This window comes from Aythya fuligula, chromosome 1 (assembly GCF_009819795.1).
Source record: "Aythya fuligula isolate bAytFul2 chromosome 1, bAytFul2.pri, whole genome shotgun sequence".
Classification (NCBI taxonomy): domain Eukaryota; kingdom Metazoa; phylum Chordata; class Aves; order Anseriformes; family Anatidae; genus Aythya; species Aythya fuligula.
In genome coordinates this window covers 43,469,452-43,488,091 of record NC_045559.1, presented here as the reverse complement: position 1 = coordinate 43,488,091, position 18,640 = coordinate 43,469,452, and the positions used below count along the sequence as shown (strand labels likewise).

At 42.7% G+C, this 18,640-nt stretch overlaps 1 protein-coding gene across 1 annotated transcript in view; it reads left to right on the top strand.

The window, feature by feature from the left end:
• The first annotated feature begins 2,773 nt into the window (after window positions 1–2,773).
• The window catches only part of UBN2 (ubinuclein 2), a 45,775-nt gene continuing 29,908 nt past the window's right edge, over window positions 2,774–18,640 (top strand). Inside the window, exons 1-3 of the mRNA XM_032191379.1 lie at window positions 2,774–3,223; window positions 7,446–7,538; window positions 13,293–13,394. Of these exons, the coding sequence (XP_032047270.1) occupies window positions 2,774–3,223; window positions 7,446–7,538; window positions 13,293–13,394 (645 nt within the window). The remainder of the gene's footprint in view (window positions 3,224–7,445; window positions 7,539–13,292; window positions 13,395–18,640) is intronic.

Sequence of the window (18,640 nt, the reverse complement as noted above, 5' to 3'; positions counted from 1 at the left end):
TGAAAAATGGGGGTGTACCGCCAAGCACTTCCCCGTGCAAGCGTTACCGCACACCTATGAGTTTACCAGATTCCCTGGAACTCGTACTTCCCATCTTTCCTAACCCTCGCCAGTATGTGCTACAGAATTTTCCCTTCTGCAGTGTACCACACACCAACGTACTGAAAGATGGGGGTGTACCGCCAAGCACTTCCATGTGCCAGCGTTACCGCACACCTGAGTTTACCAGATTCCCTGGTGTACTTCCAAGCACTTCCCCGTGCAAGGATTACCGTACACCAGATTCCCCTGGTGTAGTGCCAGCACTTCCCCGTGCAAGGGCTTACCATACACCAGATCACCCGACCCCCAAGGCAATACTTAATATTTCTTACCTTGGTCTGTGCACAGAGTTACCGGATCGATTCTTAAAAACCCGGAGTGCCTACCTTCTTCCTTTCCCCACTACTTCACGGATCCTGCCTCTTTAACCAGTCTCGGGCCCTCTGTCAGCTTTCCGCAGAACCGCCACCGTCGATGCACAGGACCGCTGAAATCAGCGGGGCATGCCTTCCTGCTGCTGCGGCGGTGGGGCTCCCCAGTAGGTGACTGGATCCCGGACGAGCCCCCAAATTGTGAGAAACACTCCGTAGCCAATAACTTAGGCTCAGGCAAGGATCTCAGTGAAGTAGTAATTTATTCGCGATTGCAATGGCGGGCGCCCCACAAGCAGGAGAGAGCGCATCTACTAGTTCCAAAACACAGTTTATATACCTTTTGATGGCAGGACCCTCCCCTGTTTCCCCACTGAGTGGGTAATCCAGATTCACAGTCTATCTGATGCTTCACAAACAATGCATGGCCTTCAGTCGCCGGCCTGTTAAATTTCAAATTTCTTTTGACATTTTTACTGCTTGAAGTGGTAATGTTTCTTCACTTATCTGACTTGACTTGACACCGTGATTTTCACCTAATTGTCCTAAGGAGTCTGATTGTCTGCATTTTACAAGGTCGCCTGCTAAACTTTCTTATCACTGTAAGCATATCTCAGTACCACATTCCCTCCTTCTAAACAATGTAACTCTGCAAAAACAACATTTCTATTCCCACATTATTACATGTCTCCTCCAATAGCTGCATGAAATTTTCAACAGGAGAACAGGTGGGATTTACAAATAATCTTACAAACTTGAAAGTCAAAATGTATTTGAGGAATATCTCTGCCAAGCTTGCTAGTTGCACTGGAACCTGCAAGGTTTTAAGATAAAACAAGTTCCTTTGACTACAAAGCTCAACAAAGGCTTTCAAAAGGACTTCAAAAGGACAGCCTGTTTCTCAGATCAGGTCAGGCACTCCACTGACTTCCTGTTGCAAGTAAGATTCTGGAATGTCCTCCGCTGTAGTGAACCAAACTTTTTGGTAACACCATTCCAGTGTCATGAATCTTCTCTGGCGTCTAGATGAAAGTAAGTCAAGTCAAAAAACTTAATACGCAGTAAGAAGAAACCATTGTGTGCTGTGATAAAGAGTGAAAAGCGGGGTAATATTCTATATGGAATGGTCTGTTGTAATTATTCAAATACAGATATGTAAATCACACTTGTCTTGCATCACATGAGTACATTTTTAAAAAGAGAACAAAACTTGTCCTTCCCAGAAACACTGAGGCTACAGAGGAAAAAAATGTAACATTTTTCTGTCTGCTCCCAAACAGTTGGAGAAGACAGTGCATATGAGGGTGTTTATAACTTCCTGAAACTCAGCAGTTTTGGTGGCATACCTCCGTCTGGAGATACCAGCACCCAGTCTGTCAAAGTAGGTGGTGACAGACTGAAACACTTGTGCACTTGCAGGCAGCTCTTGCTCGCGGAGGAGGGAGCCTCGCTGCTGCTCTTACTCTGCCTAACTTGTGTCTTGAGGACACCTCGCTCTCAACACCCCAGAACTGCTTCCCGTGACCAGAACTGGTACCCTATGCGCCCGAGGTGGCCACGGAGCTCCATGTCCTTGCAGGACCACCTCACTGCCTCTGCAGGCCCCGCCGTCCTGCAGAACAGGCTGCCTCAGCCCAGGGAGCAGCATGGACAAAGCCGGTCCCCTCAGGTGGCCGCACAGCACCTCGATGCCCGTGAGCCAAGACGCCTCCACACCGCCATCTCACAACCTGGCACCGACTGTCCCCCCCCCCCCCCCCCCCCCCCCAGAATTAAAGAGTCTCGATCGCTTTTCATATTTGGAGGTTTTTATTTTGGTGACTGACGCGCAGTCGCCGGACACCTCAGCGGGGTAGAGCTGCCGGCGCGGCCCCCCCGCACTCCAGTGGCCCCTGAGGGCGGGCCCGGCCGTTGGTCCGCCATTGCCCCGCGCGGCGCGGCCCCTTTAAGGCCCGGCCGGCGGGCGGCGTGCACATCGCCACGGCAACCGGGGGCGGGCGGGCGGGCGCGCGGCGGGCGCGGTGACGTCGAGGGGCGGGAGGAGGGCGGGGGGGGGAAGCCGAGCGCTGCGAGCAGCGAGGCGGGGCGGCGCCGCCGGCCTCGGCCGCCCGGTGGCGCATGCGCGGGCTGCGGGCCTGCTTCTATTTATGTGGGGGGGCGCCAAGATGGCGGGGGCGGCGAGGAGAACGTAGGGGGGCAGCTCCGACCGGGCGGCGGAGCGGGGGAGGGGAGAGGGAGGGAGGGAGGAGCAGCCGAGGGGGAGGGAGCGCGGAGCGCGGTGTCACCGGGAGGCGGGAGGCGGGGGCCGGCCGGCGGGCGGGCGAGCGGGGCGGGCGGGGGGTGGGGGGAGGCGGCGGAGGATGGCGGAGCCGCGCCGGGTGCCGTTGATCAGCCTGTCACCCGTGAGGCGCCGCGAGGCCGGGAGCCCGGCGCTGGAGCGGGAGCCGGAGCCGCCGCCGGGGATGGTGGCGGGCCGCGAGGCGCCGCCGCCGCCGGAGCCGCCGCACGAAGCCTCCCGGCCGGAGCCGCCGCCGCTGCCGCCCCGGGAGAGCGGAGCCCGCCTGGAGCCGCCCCGGGAGCCCCCCCGGCCCGAGCCGCAGCCGCCGCGGGAGCCCCCCCGGCCCGAGCCGCCGCCGCCGCAGCTACCGCCGCCGCCGCCGCGCCAGGGCAGCCGGCAGGAGCCGCCGCCGCCGCAGGAGGCGCTCCCGCTCCGCCAGACGGTCCGCCTGGAGGTGGTGCTGAAGGACCCCACCGAGGAGGGCTGCGTGGAGTTCAGCTACCCGGAGCTGCTGCTCTGCGGGGACTCGCGGGTACGGGACCCCCCCGAGGCCCGCGGGCCCTTCCCCGAGGCCCGGCCGCTGCCCGCCCCGTCCTGCCGGGGGGGGGAGGGGGCGGCGCCGCAGGGGGAAGTCCGGCGGCCTCGCCGTGCCTCCGGCCTCCTCCTGGCCTGAAGGGGAAGGCGAGGCGGCGCCCCGCGGCTCCTGGGCTCCCGCATGGAGCAGGCGAGCACGTCCCGTGCCCCTGGTGCCCGGCCCTCTGCCCCTCGCCCGTTTCCTGCCCTGTGTCCGCAGTGCCTGGGAGGGTTTATTTCAGTTTTGCTTGGCCGCCAACGGGATGGAACTGTTACGCTGCCGGGCCGTTTATTTCAGGTTCTCTGTAGGCTCTGGGCAAGTAAATGAGGAGTTAGTAGTCTGGCTCCGCTGTGAGCCTCGTGGAGCAGTGAAGTGCGCGTTAAGCAGTCCTGGAGATGAGTTTCTGCAGTCTGAGGAAGGGGCAGGAGCGATTCAGAGTTGTTGTTGGCACTGTAACCTCACCTGTAACTGTCAGAAACTTCACTCCAAAAGAAACTACTTCCCTTTTTCCTCCCAAACAGAAAATACTTCCTACTCGAGCTGCTTTGGTTTTTAAGGGGAAAAGCTGGTGCAGACAACTTAAAGAAGCAAGTGGCATCAGCCAGTCAGAGAGGCTCCGCTTTCAAGTAGGAATGAGAGATGCATGTCCTTAAGCTGGCCACACTTGAGCCAGTCACTCACAGGGAGTTAAGGACATGATAAAGTTGGAATTGATTTAGGTAGTTGTGGCTTCTCTTAATGTAAGCACTCAGTTTCAGAGAAAGTTCCTATCTTCTTGTAAAAGGGAAGGGGCAGCCGCTACTGACAAGGTTGTGGTAGCTTTGGTTGAAAATTAAAAGCAAATAGCAAGTACCAGTACTGATATTGTCAGTAGGTTTTTCAATCAGAACTAACTGAAGATTGGCTAAAACTTCCGTTTTATGAAGAAAAGCATTTTTAGATGATGCTGATTCTGTAACGGTACTTACCACTCTGTTTGCTTTTTTCACTGTAGTAGGAGGGATGTAGAATTGGATTGTTGTCAAATGTAGAAGACAGAAAAATCAATGGCTGATATTAATAATCCCTCTGAGATCTTCTGATACAAGTTAAAAGGTTGTTCCTTGTGTTCATCCTGTCCTACAGCTGTTGTGGGCAAACAGTGCCCACCACGACTCCTCCAAATTGTAGCAGTAGTCTGCTGCTCTGTGAAGTGCCATCTTTCTGAGCAGTTCCTGTGCAAAGGTAGAAGTTGTGTTAGTGTTTAGCAGTGGTTCAGTGTATGGAGGCTGACTTCTGCCTTTGGCAGTCTCAAGCTCTATAATTGCTTTTTTCTGTAGGTTGGTAATATGTTAATTGCATAAGTGGGGACAAAATGACATTTTAACATAGTTCTGATGCAAATTCAGTGTATTCTGGAGAGAGGGAAAGGGAAAAAAAAAGTGGATTTTTGGTACAATTTGAATCAGAGAATTATGCTTTTAAGATAGAAATAGTGTTAGAATTGTTTTATAATAAATTCAGTCTTTTTTTTTTTCAGCTCTATGTAGAATCCAGATTGAAAATCAATAGATGGTTATGTCCCATTTCTTGCTGGACTGTATAGAAAAACAACTGATTATGTAAAAAGTGTCAGATGTTGTGTAGTTGTCCTTTCAGTTTAACTTCTTGCTTGTTACAGGGTAGAAACTGAAAAAGCTTCTTTGATGTGGTGTGGGAAGGACTTACAATCTTGTATCAGTCAGCATGAAAAGAGAGCGGAAACGCGTTTTGCTCACCCATAAAACCAGTGTATCAAGGTTCTTCTGTGGTTAAAGAACGTTAAAGAGGAGAATTTGCTCTGCATAGTGCAGGAGGATTAGGATGACAGAAGTGTGTCTCTTACCTGCTCATTCTCAGACCAACAAATTATGTAACCTGTTCAAAGTCCTAAAATAGAAACAATTAGGAAAGGAAAACTGATCCTGCTTGCTGAGTACAGTAGCTCTGGAAGAGAAAACTACCTTGTTAAAATGGAACTTGACCAGGAAACTTTGTCCCTCTGCCACTTTTCTACAGAATCTGTGAGGTTTTTCTCTTGAGCAGGTAGTAACTAGTTGGCAGTTAATGCTGTAGTTTTAAATTCTGAAATCCAGAACTCAGTTTATTTCTGTAATGAATCAGCTTGACATGAACAGTTCATGCAAACTTAGTTATGCAAACTGTTTTTGTAGGGTAAAGATTGATTGGGTTTTCTGAAGGCTATTGTTTGCTCCTTATCCCTTATATGTTGCTCAACTTCCTTATAACTATTCCCATTTGAGTTCAGCGTTACATAATTAGGAACACATCTTTATCTTGTAGTGCTGCTTCAAGCTGCAGCAACCCGTAACAGTTTTCCAGAGGTCGGCCGTTCCCATACGTCCGGGAAGGATGTATGGGAATAACTTGAAACATTGCTTTAATAGGTCCCTTAAACAGTTAAAAAACAAAAACAAACCACCAACAACAAAACCCACCAAACTTGCTTGACAGTATGAACATCACATTTTTTAATTCTAAAGTCGGGTTTTCAGCCTGAATGAGAAGCTAGGGGAAGTGTTCACAATAAACTTGTGATGTCCTTGTCCTACTTTTTTTATCTTAAAAAAGACAGCATCCTTTGGTAGAGTTGTTAGTATAGTTCATGTTTTGGTAGGAATTATTTATGTAAAACTTCTGGCACGTGAGTAACAGAACAGTGTGGTTGAAGAGTTTATTTGCCTCTTTAACTGGCAGAAAGAAAAGTATGCCTCCTTTTCTGCTGGTGCGTTTTGAAGCTTGCTGTGTAAAACTGAACGTGAAGTGGATGAGCCAGAAGCTCAAGTTGGTTTCTGCCAGACAGGCTGTGAAGGTACTGAAGTAGTAACGTCTTGAAGCTTCTTGAGTGGCAGAGCCCTTAGATACACTGCCAGGATTACAATTTGCCAAAACTTAACTATTCAAAGCAGTAGTCAGCTATGGCTTTGAGTGTTTGGTAGAGAGAGGAAAGTTAAAAAAAACTTTAGTACTAAATTTTACTTGACCTCTGGCCTCAACTTGTCTTTATTTCACAATTAAAAAAAAAAAAGCCATTTCCCTAGCAGATGTGGAGTAGGTTTTCCCCACTAATGGAGGAAAAAGGGTGTTGCATGAGCTGAGCACGTTTTTTTTAAGTTTTATATTGTTACGCTTGCAAGAAATGTGTATGTAACCTATTAGTTGTTTCACATTTAACTATAACCCTCTTTTATGTTTTTTTCCTCTAAGTACTCAGTTTTCACACTGTGGGGAGGATCTTGCTCTTCAGAGTGTAGAGAATAGCTTTTTTGTTCCTGTTAGTCTATCGTGAATCTTCATTCATTGAGCAGTCCATGCATGCGGTGGAGTTAGTTGGCATCCATAAAGGCTTAACTTGATTCTGCCATGTTGTAGCATCTTCTTGCACCCTTCCCTGTACAAGAACTACTGTATTTTATATATAGGCTCTGATTTGAAGGTTGTGGCTCCATTCTTCTGTTGTACTTTTTCTGAGAGGAGGGGGGAAAAAAAAAGGCAAAACTTGTCATACTCTTGATTATTGTTCATTGACTTCTTGTCAGTGAAAACTCAGTGTGTGCTTCCTGCTTATTTGTACAGCTGGAGTATTAAATCATTCTTCTGGCTGCTGTAGTGGCAGTCTTGTAATATTTGTGCTATGAGTACAGTTTTCTGAAGAAAAAAAACAGTAAGACTTCAAGGCATTAGTTATGGCTATGATTTTGCATTGTAGTCTTCTAGTTGCTTTCTTGCTGATTAGCCTACCAGGTACACCTTCCATATGGTGTCTAAGAGGATCATGGCACCAGTAGGATAGGCACTAGAGTAAGTTGAACTGAGAAGAATTTAAGTGTAGGGGGAGTTCTTTCTCTGCAAGCTCCAATAGTACTAATTTTCTCTTATGCTTATACTTTTGGCTGAAGTTGTAGTGGAATACTTGAATATATATAACTTTGGGTCTCTTCTGTTTGTGCTCTCATTAGAAGAAAAGTAACTGAATGATAATTGAATGGGTTAAACTCATTTTTGGAGAATAAGCATTTGGGCGCAGTCTTCAGGATATAGAATTAATACTAAATAGTCAGTTTATTGACATTTCATGGTTTTTTATTAGATGCACTCTGCGCTTCGCTTGAAATTGAATGTATGTTTCTGCCTTTTTCAGAAGAAGTCAGTTCACTCAGAAGATCCTTTTAATGATGAACAACGTGAGCGGCATGAAGTGGAAATGCTAGCCAAGAAGTTTGAGGCAAAATATGTGAGTTACTGTACCTTTGTTAAACATGCAAATAATTAATCATGGTAACTTAGTGTGGCATGGATGTTAACGTCAGGGTTTTTTTCTTAAAGAGCTGCTGAAGTAATGTCAAATGATTTGTGTATATTTGAGCTGCTTGTCTCATTTATATTTCATCTAAGTAGCTTGAAGCTTCTACAAGCTTATTAGGCAAGTCTGCTAAATAGATCTGTCTATAGGATATTATAGCTTGTGAGGCTATTTTTGGAAAAGCTTCGTATATAAATACAACTGAGTAATAGATGCAGATCAATATTAATGATAAATACTGTGCTGGAGGGAAGAATTTGTACATAATGCTGTTGTGCACTATTGAACAGTTCTTCTGTTTGTGCTAAATACTGATGAATCGTGATGAATTTCTGACTAGTTTAGAATGCTTCCATAGGAAGCTGTTGTTAAGTTATCACTTGATGAGTTTATCTTGTAGCTGCCAGCTGCCTAAAGATACTCTGCTGAGTCCTGAAAGTGTAACATGAATGACTTGAACGACACTAGGTATTAATATAGAGGCTTTCAGTAATAAATGAAGGTAGAAATCAGTAAATGTTGTCTTAAAACCACACCCAAACAGGTCTTTAAGAATTCATATGGGTAGGGTTGGGTGATTAATTCTGAGCTGGCAATCAAAACTCATCATGCCTAGACACGTTGATATTCTGGATTACTAACAGAGCACCTCACTAATAAAGAAGGGAATCAACAGTCATTTGTATCTTTTAGTATTAATACACATATTCAAATTTTACTTTTTCCTAGGGAAGGCAAATTTCTTGCCGTGTCAGGTCTAAATATTCTGTAGAAGTAATTATTATTTCAGAACATGTTTGCTGTGATACGTAACAAAAGAAATCCTTAAAGTGAAAAGAATCAGTTTTGGAGGAATCGATAGAAACTTGATATACCCAGTATACTCTGAAGGCAGTTCCATAATACTATTTGCTTTTCATTTAAATGATAAATTATTTTCATGAACTTGAGAGAGAAATGTTATAATTGTACTTTTCTAGAAAACTAATTTCCATAATATAAGTTAAGGATTTTATAATGTTCTGAGACAAGCTGCTTAAGTATAGCAGATGAAAGCCAGTGTAAAGCATGAAAGGAATATATGTGGGACGGTATGGGAGTGGTGGAAGCAATATAGTTTTACATATACATTCACGCATCAAAGTTAAACATGTAGATTTATGGACGAAGCATGGTATTATTAAACTTATGAAAATTTGAGTTCAGTGCTCAGTTGCAAAAAAAAAAAAAAAAGGGGGAGGCAAATATTTAGAGCCATTAGAAAAGCAGTAAATAATACCTTATGCTCCCTACTACCACAAAATTCTCAGAAGGGAAATAACTTCTATATAAAAAAGGACCTATTATTATATATTAGGACCACTAAGCATGGAGGGTGGTAAGGGGTTAGTAGTTCTTCTGTTAGGTGTATTCCCTGTCTTTTCTCTCTTCCAATACAAGAACCATCAGTTTCTACGTATACTTCAGGGTAAGAGGAATTGCATGTCTGTACACTGATCCAGTGTAATTGCTCATGCTCTGACAACATCCAGCCATCTTCTTGCTCCTGCAGTGAGACATGTGCTCCTTAGCTTAAACTAGAATAGAGATCCCATGATGTAGACATCCATTCTCTTAATCTCTCTAACGACGCTTTAATGTAAAAGTAATCACTAGTTGCATGAGAATGAAGAATTTACATAAAGGGCTATTTCTTCTTTAAACTAATTAGGTATTACTAACCTAAATCCATTTGAAATGGAGTCAAATGATCTTTTAAATCATAGCACGTGTGATTTTAAATCATAGCAGTTTAATGTTGATGCTGTAGTACTTATGCAATACGTGAAAAACAGTCATCTTTAAAGACTTCTTTTCAAGTAAATTCACATACCTACAATCAGTACAGTACTGGATATATCTTTCTGATACTAAAGAAAAGCCTATAAATAAGTAGTTTTGTAAAGCCAGGTGGCTTTTTTCTATGTTGTAAAAACATGATGTCGAATCAGATGATATTTTATATAATGTTAAAATACTTGGATCAAAACAAAAGTCCATTATTGGCAATATATTCCTGTCACGCTACTGTAACCTTATACTTGAAAACTTAGTGTGCGTTGATACTACTTCAATGTGCCGTTCTATTAATCTGCGATTTAATTTATTTCCGAGCCAAAGGCTGTGTTTACCATTCGTGTAGTTTTCTGCCATAAATCTGCCAGGCCATCTTCTGAGTTTACTGATGCTTAATGTTTTGTTCTGTGGCCCTGAGTACCATGATGATTGTTGTATACAAACATGGTTCGTGTTTAAACCTGTTGGCTTGATGAGTCACTTGGTACTCCATGGTTCCTGTATGGTGAGAAACAGCGAATTTCTTCTGTTCTTCTGCATGCTGTGTGTGATTCTGATGCTATCAGAACTCAGCCCTTTCGTTCCACAGCTGAAGTGTCTTAACATTCTGTTACTGTACAGTAGCTCTTTTTTTTTTTTTTTTTTTTTTACATTCAGACATCCTTGTTGGTTTACTCTGTTCCTCTGTTCCTTTTTTTTTTTTTTTTTTTTTTAATGAAAGGACATTAGCAGTAGGATGCCCTGATTTATCAGTGATACAGTGATGACTTCTGGTTTTATTCTCTTCCTTTTTTCATAAATCCTAATTCTTTCCTTTTTTGACCACTCTTGATTGTTGAGCGAATGTGTGACATGTGAATGACTCTAGTGCTTCCTGAGCTGCATAACAAATTGAAATCACACTGTATTTTTTGTTGTGGGAGTTACACTTCCTTTGTGTGGATTACCTTGCTTTTATTAACATGGGATTACATTTACCATTCAAAGTATTGAACAACTGAGGTTTCTCAGTGATTTTTCAGCTGCCTCTTGTATTTACTGTCCTGCGTAATTTATCTCTCTATCCTTCCTTCCCCCCTCTTTGTTGCTTCTGTAGCTGAATATAGTTCCTTGGTGAACTATTCATTCCTACCCTTTGTTTACCAGCCTTACACCAGTCGTTAATTTGAGTGGACCTTACCTCTTATCCAGTGATAGCTTGTTGCCTTTGAACACCTTGGGACCTTTAAAGTATTTGAAGTACAGTTTCCTTCTACCAAGATTGTTTTCTGCCCTGGAATGTGTATTCTTATGCTTGCTACTTTTTTTTTTTTTTTAACTTATATTAATATGCCCAATACAGAGAGAAGGTTTAACAACCCCTCCAAAAAAAAAAAAAAAAAAAATTATTTGCCACCTTCTAGTCCAGTTGTGTAAGGGTTGTTTAAACTATATGTTATGTGCCATTGTTGAGTTTGTGTTTGAGTCCCTGAACAGTTGCATGAGTACAGTTTGCATCCTCAGGAATTAAATGTCTCAATTTGCTCTAGTATCATGGCTCCTTATAATTTGGGAGAGAAAGGTTGGAGGATTTCTTTTTGGGAGAGGTGAAAGGCACCAAGGGTAAAACTTCCCCTAAGTTGTGTAGTAAACATTGATACAGAAAATCCCTTTGATTTTGCTATTGTGATCTTAACATCCTGATTCTGCAATTTTTCAACATGCATCCTTAAACATGACTTTGTAAGGTCAGACCTTAAGGAAATTCTCAAACTACACATAAAGGAGTTCAGATATTTTCATCTGTTCCATCTGCGCAAAGCTTTTTATTTTAATCCTACTTTTATTCATTCTGCTCTTATGAGACTTTTTCATTTATTGATTTTGTCCAATATCTGCACTGTGTATTTATGAATAACAGGCAATAAGAATGTATTGAGAATCACAGAATCATAGAATATCCCGAGTTGGAAGGGATCCACTAGGATCATCAAGTCCAACTCCTGGCTCCACACAGGTCTACCCAAATATTCAGACCATGTGACTAAGTGCACAGTCTGAATGCTGCTTCAACTCTGACAGGCTTGGTGCTGCGACTACATTCCTGGGGAGCCTGTTCAGTGTGTGACCACCCTCTCAGTGAAGAACCTCTTCCTGATGTCCAGCCTGAACCTCCCCTGTCACAGCTTGACACCATTCCCACAGGTCCTATAGCTGGTCACTAAAGAGAATAGATCGGCGCCTGCCCCTGTGCTCCCCCTCACAAGGAAGTGGTAGACCGCAATGAGGTCTCCCCTCAGCCTCCTCTTTTCCAGGCTGAACAGGCCAAGTGACCTCAGCCACTCCTCATACATCTTCCCCTCTAGGGCCCTTCACCATCTTTGTAGCCCTCCTCTGGACCCTCTCCAACAGTTTCACGTCCTTCTTGTACTGTGGTGCCCAGAACTGCACACAGTGCTCGAGGTGAGGCTGCGCAAAGGTGCAGAGTAGAGCAGGACAATCCCTTCCCGTGACTGACCATCAATGCCATGCTTGATGCACCCTAGGATACAGTTGGCCCTCCTGGCTGCCAGGACACACTGCTGGCTTACACTCAGCTTAATGTCAATCAAAAGCCCTATACCCCTCTCTGTAGGTCTGCTCTCCAGTGTCTTACACCTGAGAGATTCTTGTTTGCTTGCAAGAGCACATGCTTTGCTTATAGGTACAAACTTAAACTCTGCAGTATATTGTTAACACGGAGGTGTTTGGATGCTTATGCTTATAAAAGCAAAGATGATAGTTCTTTTGAACAAAAGCTGCGTAGTCATTAAATTGTAATAGGATGGATCTTACAAATGGAGAGATTCATTCTAAACATGCCTGGAACTCCTGAGAAGCTTTAGGGGAGCAAGCCCTGAATTCATGGAAGAACCTGATACTATTTTAGTAAAGGTGGTGCCTTTTAGGAGAATTTTATCTTTGAGAATTCTATATGGACAATTTCCACAATATGCAGATGTCAGAACTAGGCCTTATATCATAAGCAGATTGCTAGTTTTATAGCTGTATATTATAGGTATGTCCAGGAGAAAGTAAACTTCAGTTTAACCTGAGTACTTTCCTAATATGGAAGTAATTTTAAGTCAAATTGAAGGTCACACCAAGCTCAAAGAGAATTTTTAGGGTAAGTGAATCTCACAGTCTGCACTGCAGTTTCTGGCTTTAACTTATTCAAATAACCCTATCATGTCTGGGCCGATCAACCAAGATGATTCTTGCATTTCAAAGGATTTCACTATAGTATCTTTTTCTTCAGTCACGTTATGTGAGTGCTGTAACTTCTTGAAAACTCATACACACCATATCTGCAAGTACCAGATCAATATTTTTCCGTTTTGGCTTAGACTTCGCTTTGCTGTAGAGAAGCAATCCATCTTGTGTGGGAGAGCGTGTTAGTGAATGCTAGGCTATTTTTCTTCTCTTGTAATGACCCTGTAGCATACTGAAAAACTTAACACTCCTTAAATTATCTCAGTCCTTTTATCACTAACAGAAGTTTTAAAAGCATGAGAAACATCTCTAAACAGAAAATGTTAGGAGTATTGCAGTCACCCAGAAACCAGGTGGCTAGTGAATACCTCTCAGAAATGATTCTGGAAAGGCTATTATACAGCATTTTTTAGCATATTTGTAGGAAAAAAAAAAAAGAAAAGTTTTCTGGTTTTTATTCGTATAGACTATCTTCAGGGAACTGTGACAGCAAGTGGAACTCTGCTAATTCCCTGAATGACTGTCCCTCCAGTGTCTTATGTTATGTAGACTTCAGTACTTTGCTTACTCTTACTCTCTTCTCAACTGATGTAACACTTTTTCTTTTCTTTTCCTCAGAGTGGAAAGCCCCACAAACATCGGAAGGATCGCCTGCAGGATCTAATTGATATAGGTTATGGTTATGATGAAACAGACCCTTTCATTGATAATTCTGAAGCAGTAAGTAAACCTCATTAAAGTAGCAATGAGAAATAAGTTAATTCTTTATTTTTTGATAAAGAGGAAAAAAAAAGGTGAGGGCAAATACTTTGTGCCCATGTATAACCAGTGTAAATCCAAAGGGCCTGTTACTTTGGACATCTACAAAGTTTTTGGAACAAACTACATTTTTGTAGTTTGTTCAGAGAGACTCTCAGCAGAGAGATTCAGATGTCATTATGCACTCCAAGAATTAAGACAGCCATTACTATATTGCATATTTAATTTTACAGTTTTAGAAATGAAGTTATTTGTATTTGTGCACTTTATTTACTGTGATCTGAAATTATACTGTCTCTGTTATTTTCTTGTACTAGCTCTCTGGATTATTAGTCTAATACTGGTGTTAGATTTCCAGTATTAGATCAGGAGACTATTCTGCTCTCCAAAACCCATAAGGATAAGGTGGTAATTCTAAACATTCACTGAATGTGTCTGACAAAATTGAGATAAAATAGCTTGCTTGAAATGCAGGGTTTTACAGCTTATTTCATCTGAATGTTTTTCAGAAATGAAAACACATCTCAAATGAGGTAAGAGGAAAAAATGAATTAGGTGCAGGCAGTATCAGGCTATTTGGAAGCTTATAAGAAGGCACTTGAAGGTATCTTACAGGTGATATAGGAAATAATGAAAATGAGGAAGAAGCTTATAAGAACAAGTGGATGATAAAAGCTTTAGGAATCTCCTATAGTTCTTTGTTAGGTGCTAGGAAGGAATATATGTACCGTTCATTCAAGTAAAAACGAACAAAACCAACTAAAAAACACTACCTGACATGCTAGCCAGCCTTCAGTTCCCTCTGCTGAGTGACACTGGAGAAAGCAGCTATGATTGCTGCTGTGAAAAGAAGAGTGCTAGAAGTTTGAGTGGGAGAGATGGTGAAAAGGAATCCTGAGAAAAGAGAAGCATAGAAGTGAAGTGCCTTGGTTAACCTATATTATGCTGAGCCTTGGGTTGAATGGGGTATTAGGTCTGGGAAGGTTATAAAACTTAAGAAATCCTGTGAACACTGAGCTGTGAGGCTTCTAGTGCTGTTGCACTGAATGCTGCTGAGAACAGTATGGGCTACAGAGAAGGCATGCTGCAGAACTGGTACCTGCTTGAGCAAGAGAAGTTCAGCGATTTACCACAGTGGGAAGTAGGCTGAGCTCTTCTTTCCATATTGTTTTGGTGAAGTCAGTTGGAAGGCACATGAGCAAGTTGTGTGGAAAGTAAGTTTACTGTAGATGCTTATCATAGCTTGTATTTATTTGTCCTTTTTCCTAGTCTAGATTGATATTCACAATGTTGACTAAAATTTAAAATTCTTAAAATTTTAAACTCTTACCATATCCCTCAGCTTTTGGTTGTGCTACTGGGACAATATGGAGGCCTAAGACTGTTTGCTTTCCAGTGGTCTGATTCTGATACTCAGATGTTTCACTCTGGCTGAGAAACCAGTCAAGTCTATAGGCTTACTTGGGTTCTCACTCTTGCTGTAGACAACCATTATCACTTCTGATGTCGTATGATATAGGACCTAAGTTGTACCTTGATTTTTTTCTAAAATTCTTGTGACCTATCACAGATCTGATAAGTGGTTTGGATTAACATTCAGTACGTGTACAGGTCTCTGTCAGAGCTGTGTATGAATCTGTCAGGTTTGAGCACTTAGAAGGTGGCACAGGATGAGAAAACTGATGTTGTTCTTGTTACCAGCAGCAGATCCATTAGATTTGCAGGAGCATTTGCTTCTGATATCTCTTGTGAGACTCCTGCAAGAACATACAAAAGGCAGTTGTCAGAGGACCAGATGGTTGTGTCATGTGGTAGCTGTGGAAGCTACTGGGGAGAATAGTGTATTCTTTAAAGCTTGCTCTCCTGAACAAATCATTATGCCTAGTGTCTGCATTATAAATTCAGACTAGTGAGAGGACATCTTTTTTTTTCTGTCTTTCATTCCCATCTCTATCCACAGAAGAAAAAAGTATACCATATACCAGCTGCAGTCTTAAGTTGCTGTTGCAGAGCTTAAGGGTTCTGTAATGTAGGAGTTAAGTTCAAGAAAACCTCTCATTCCGTCTGTCAGATGCAAATGGGAAATGTCCAGAAGGAAAGCCTACGTGTCTGTTTTGCTCATCTTCTGTATGTCCAGCTATTAAATCACTGTTTACCCTGAGAAATGCACAGCCAGGCCTAGCCTAGGTTTATTTCCTTTTGGAAGACGTACTTTCCTAAACATACAAAACCCTCTAATGTCCAGGACACAAACACTTGAGAATCATATGAGTACCTCTTGAAATGCTCCAGGATTGGAGTCCTGTTGTCTCCCTTTGTATCCTAGGAAAAAATAATTGGAAGCTTCCTTAGAGTTGTAGGCCTTTTTCTTGTCACAGGTGTGAAAGAAAGTCTGAAGTCTTTGGGACTGAAACATATTCTCTCTGTACCATTAGAGAGAGCTTCTTTCTAAAACCAACAAGGCTATTGAATAAATGAAACCGGTAAAACTAGACCTGTTTTTAAAAGCAGGCACTTTAAGTGATTTAATTAATTCTGCTTCCTTTGGATCCATTTGCAGTTAAGCAATTTTGTGCACATAACATAGATGCATGTAACAAATTGCGCATGTAACAGTATTTGGTTTCTCCAAGGATCCAGGAATGCAGTCGTTCCTCTGTTTTTTTGAGGGGGAGGGACCAGGATCAAGTGCAGGGAATCTTATAATGACATGATTCTCAGGTAATGGACTTTAATATGGCTGGAGTACAGGCAGCTACAGGGTGTGTATTTCTGGAGGAAGGTTCTTGGAAAGCTCTGATAATAGCGGGCTTTTAAGGGATTTTTCTGGTCAGTGTCCTTAAAGTGCACTGGCACCTGTCCTTACAGAGTAGGATGGGCTTGGGACTAGGTTGCCAGTGCCCCACCTTCTGTGAAAAAGACTGTGTGAGATTCTTACTGCTCTTGCAGATTTGCTTTCATTGTTTACTCTGGAAAGAATCAGTACTTGTCTACTGCATATTTAAGACTTCAGCAGTATGGCGTCATTAAGACCATCAAAGTCTTTGTGGCTACTGAACACAGAAAGGTAAGGGCTCTTGAAGAGCAATTCAGTGGACTGAAACATGAAGCCAGCCAAAGGAAAACATTGGAGGGAAAGTACCTGGGTACATATTACCCTAAGTGACACAGATGATTCTTGCATCACTTACTCTTCAGACTTGTCTCCTCCTATGGGAATAAGTGCATAGTTACAGGTTGCTATTTGCTTTAGATGTATCTAGTATATATGCTGGTTTTTAACCTTGCCATCCTCGTTGGATAATTTTGTTAGCTTTTAAAGCCTGTTTAGAAGTGGCTTTTCCCCTCTGAATGCAATTGCAGACGAGTGGGAAATCTGTGCTTTAGGGTTGAACATTTTGACTGTATTAAGTCAGTACTGAACTCTTCCAGCTAAAACTTACAGTAAGACAATCTTGCAGTTGTTTATAGCTGTTCTGCATTAGCTAGACTGGCAAATCCTAATCTTTGCTTAACAGTTGACTTCTGCAGTAGTAACAGTATTTATAAACTGCAAACAAAGCTGTCCCTCCTCACTGTTTCCACTGCTTCAATGTTAAAAATGGGTAAATTGCCCAGGACAACACTCATTCCTCAGAACGGTGTTCTGTAGGTTTCTGCTTCCCCTATATTCTTGCACAAACACGTGTACACTTGCCTGTGCGCCTGGTTTGGCTGGGCTGCTTGCTTTCTTGATGAGCTCTGAATATTTGATCGGTTGCATGCCTTCATGACTATGTAAGCTTTATATTGATAGAGGTTCCAGGAGATGCTCTCCGAATTTTCTGCTGTCATACAGAACAAGCATCTGAAGTAATACATGGTGTTTAGTGAACAAGTGTGCTCTTATCTCTTACTTGTAGGTAAGAACACCTGCACATCCAAAGCAAAGACTGCTTAGCACCTTCCCCGTTGTTGGGTAGATGAGCACAGAGGGAGAACTGTGCACCTAGAAATCTGTAAGCAGTGTAAGTTGTCTTGAAGCAGCCATACTGACAGGAACTGAGGCAAAACACGAATGCCAAGGGCTGTGGAGGTGTTGACTGGGTAGCATGCAATTCAGTACTTCAGACACCCAAGGCCATATGTCGGTATTTAAACCAGTCTTCTATATTCATGACTTCACACCAGTCTTCTAAGCGTTGGTATATGAGTCCTCTGCTGCAGCATAGAGGAAACTAATTTACTAGTGTTTTCTCATTCAAGGGAAGTTTTTCCAAAACAGGTACTTCAAATTAGCAAGAGCTCATTTCTGTTCAGCTACATCTTGCCTCAAGAGCTCAGACCCTCTTTAAAGGACAGCCTTTTGAGGTTTATGTTGATCTGTAGTAATTCTGAACACACTGGTAAAATAGCTGTTACCTATTTGGTTTCCCTGGAAGACTTTCTGTAGTTTACGGGCTTAGTCTTTGCAAAAATTCTGTATCATAGTATACAGTTTTCCCTGTTTGCAGGATAAATTTGATTTGCTTCATCTTGTAATCTCTAGGCTTGTTAAAGATGTGGTAGATTTAATATCCTCTTCTCTCCCACCACAGCATCCTCTCAAGAGTTCTGGAGTTGTGATCTAAAACGTCAACCTGATTGTCAGTAGCAGCATCTTGTTCAAGAATCTCGATTAGCTTAGATGCTCTTTCCCAGTGAGAATGGTGTCTACTGGGAGAATGGCAGAACTCATCGTGGTTGTTGTAACTTTTACTTTTTTTTTTTTTTGTGGAGTCCTGGGCTAGATGATGTTCTAGGCCCACTTGATGTTGCTCTCCCATCCTTCCTACTTAAAGAAGCCTTTTTATACCTAGCTATGAAAAACATTTTTCTGAAACAAAAATACTGATTCTTAAACAAAATGACCCAAACTATTGATGTGCTAATGCTATAGAGGCTAATACAGGAGAAATGCTACATAGGTTTTATCATTAAACATCCTCTATGTTCGACTGAGAGATAAATTTAGTTTTTCTGTATTTTTCACAGGGGAAAAACTGCTTTTGTAGGCCTCTGTAACAAATCTCATCCTCGCTAAATATATGAGGGTGCATTAAAGTTCTGTTGTCTTTTTTTTTTTTAAGAGATTCACTTATTAGCTGTTTCCTTGGCTATGATTTTGTGTTATTACTGTCCTGTCTTCCTTGTTTACTGTCAATTTGCCCAGTGGCTGGGGAGTAGTG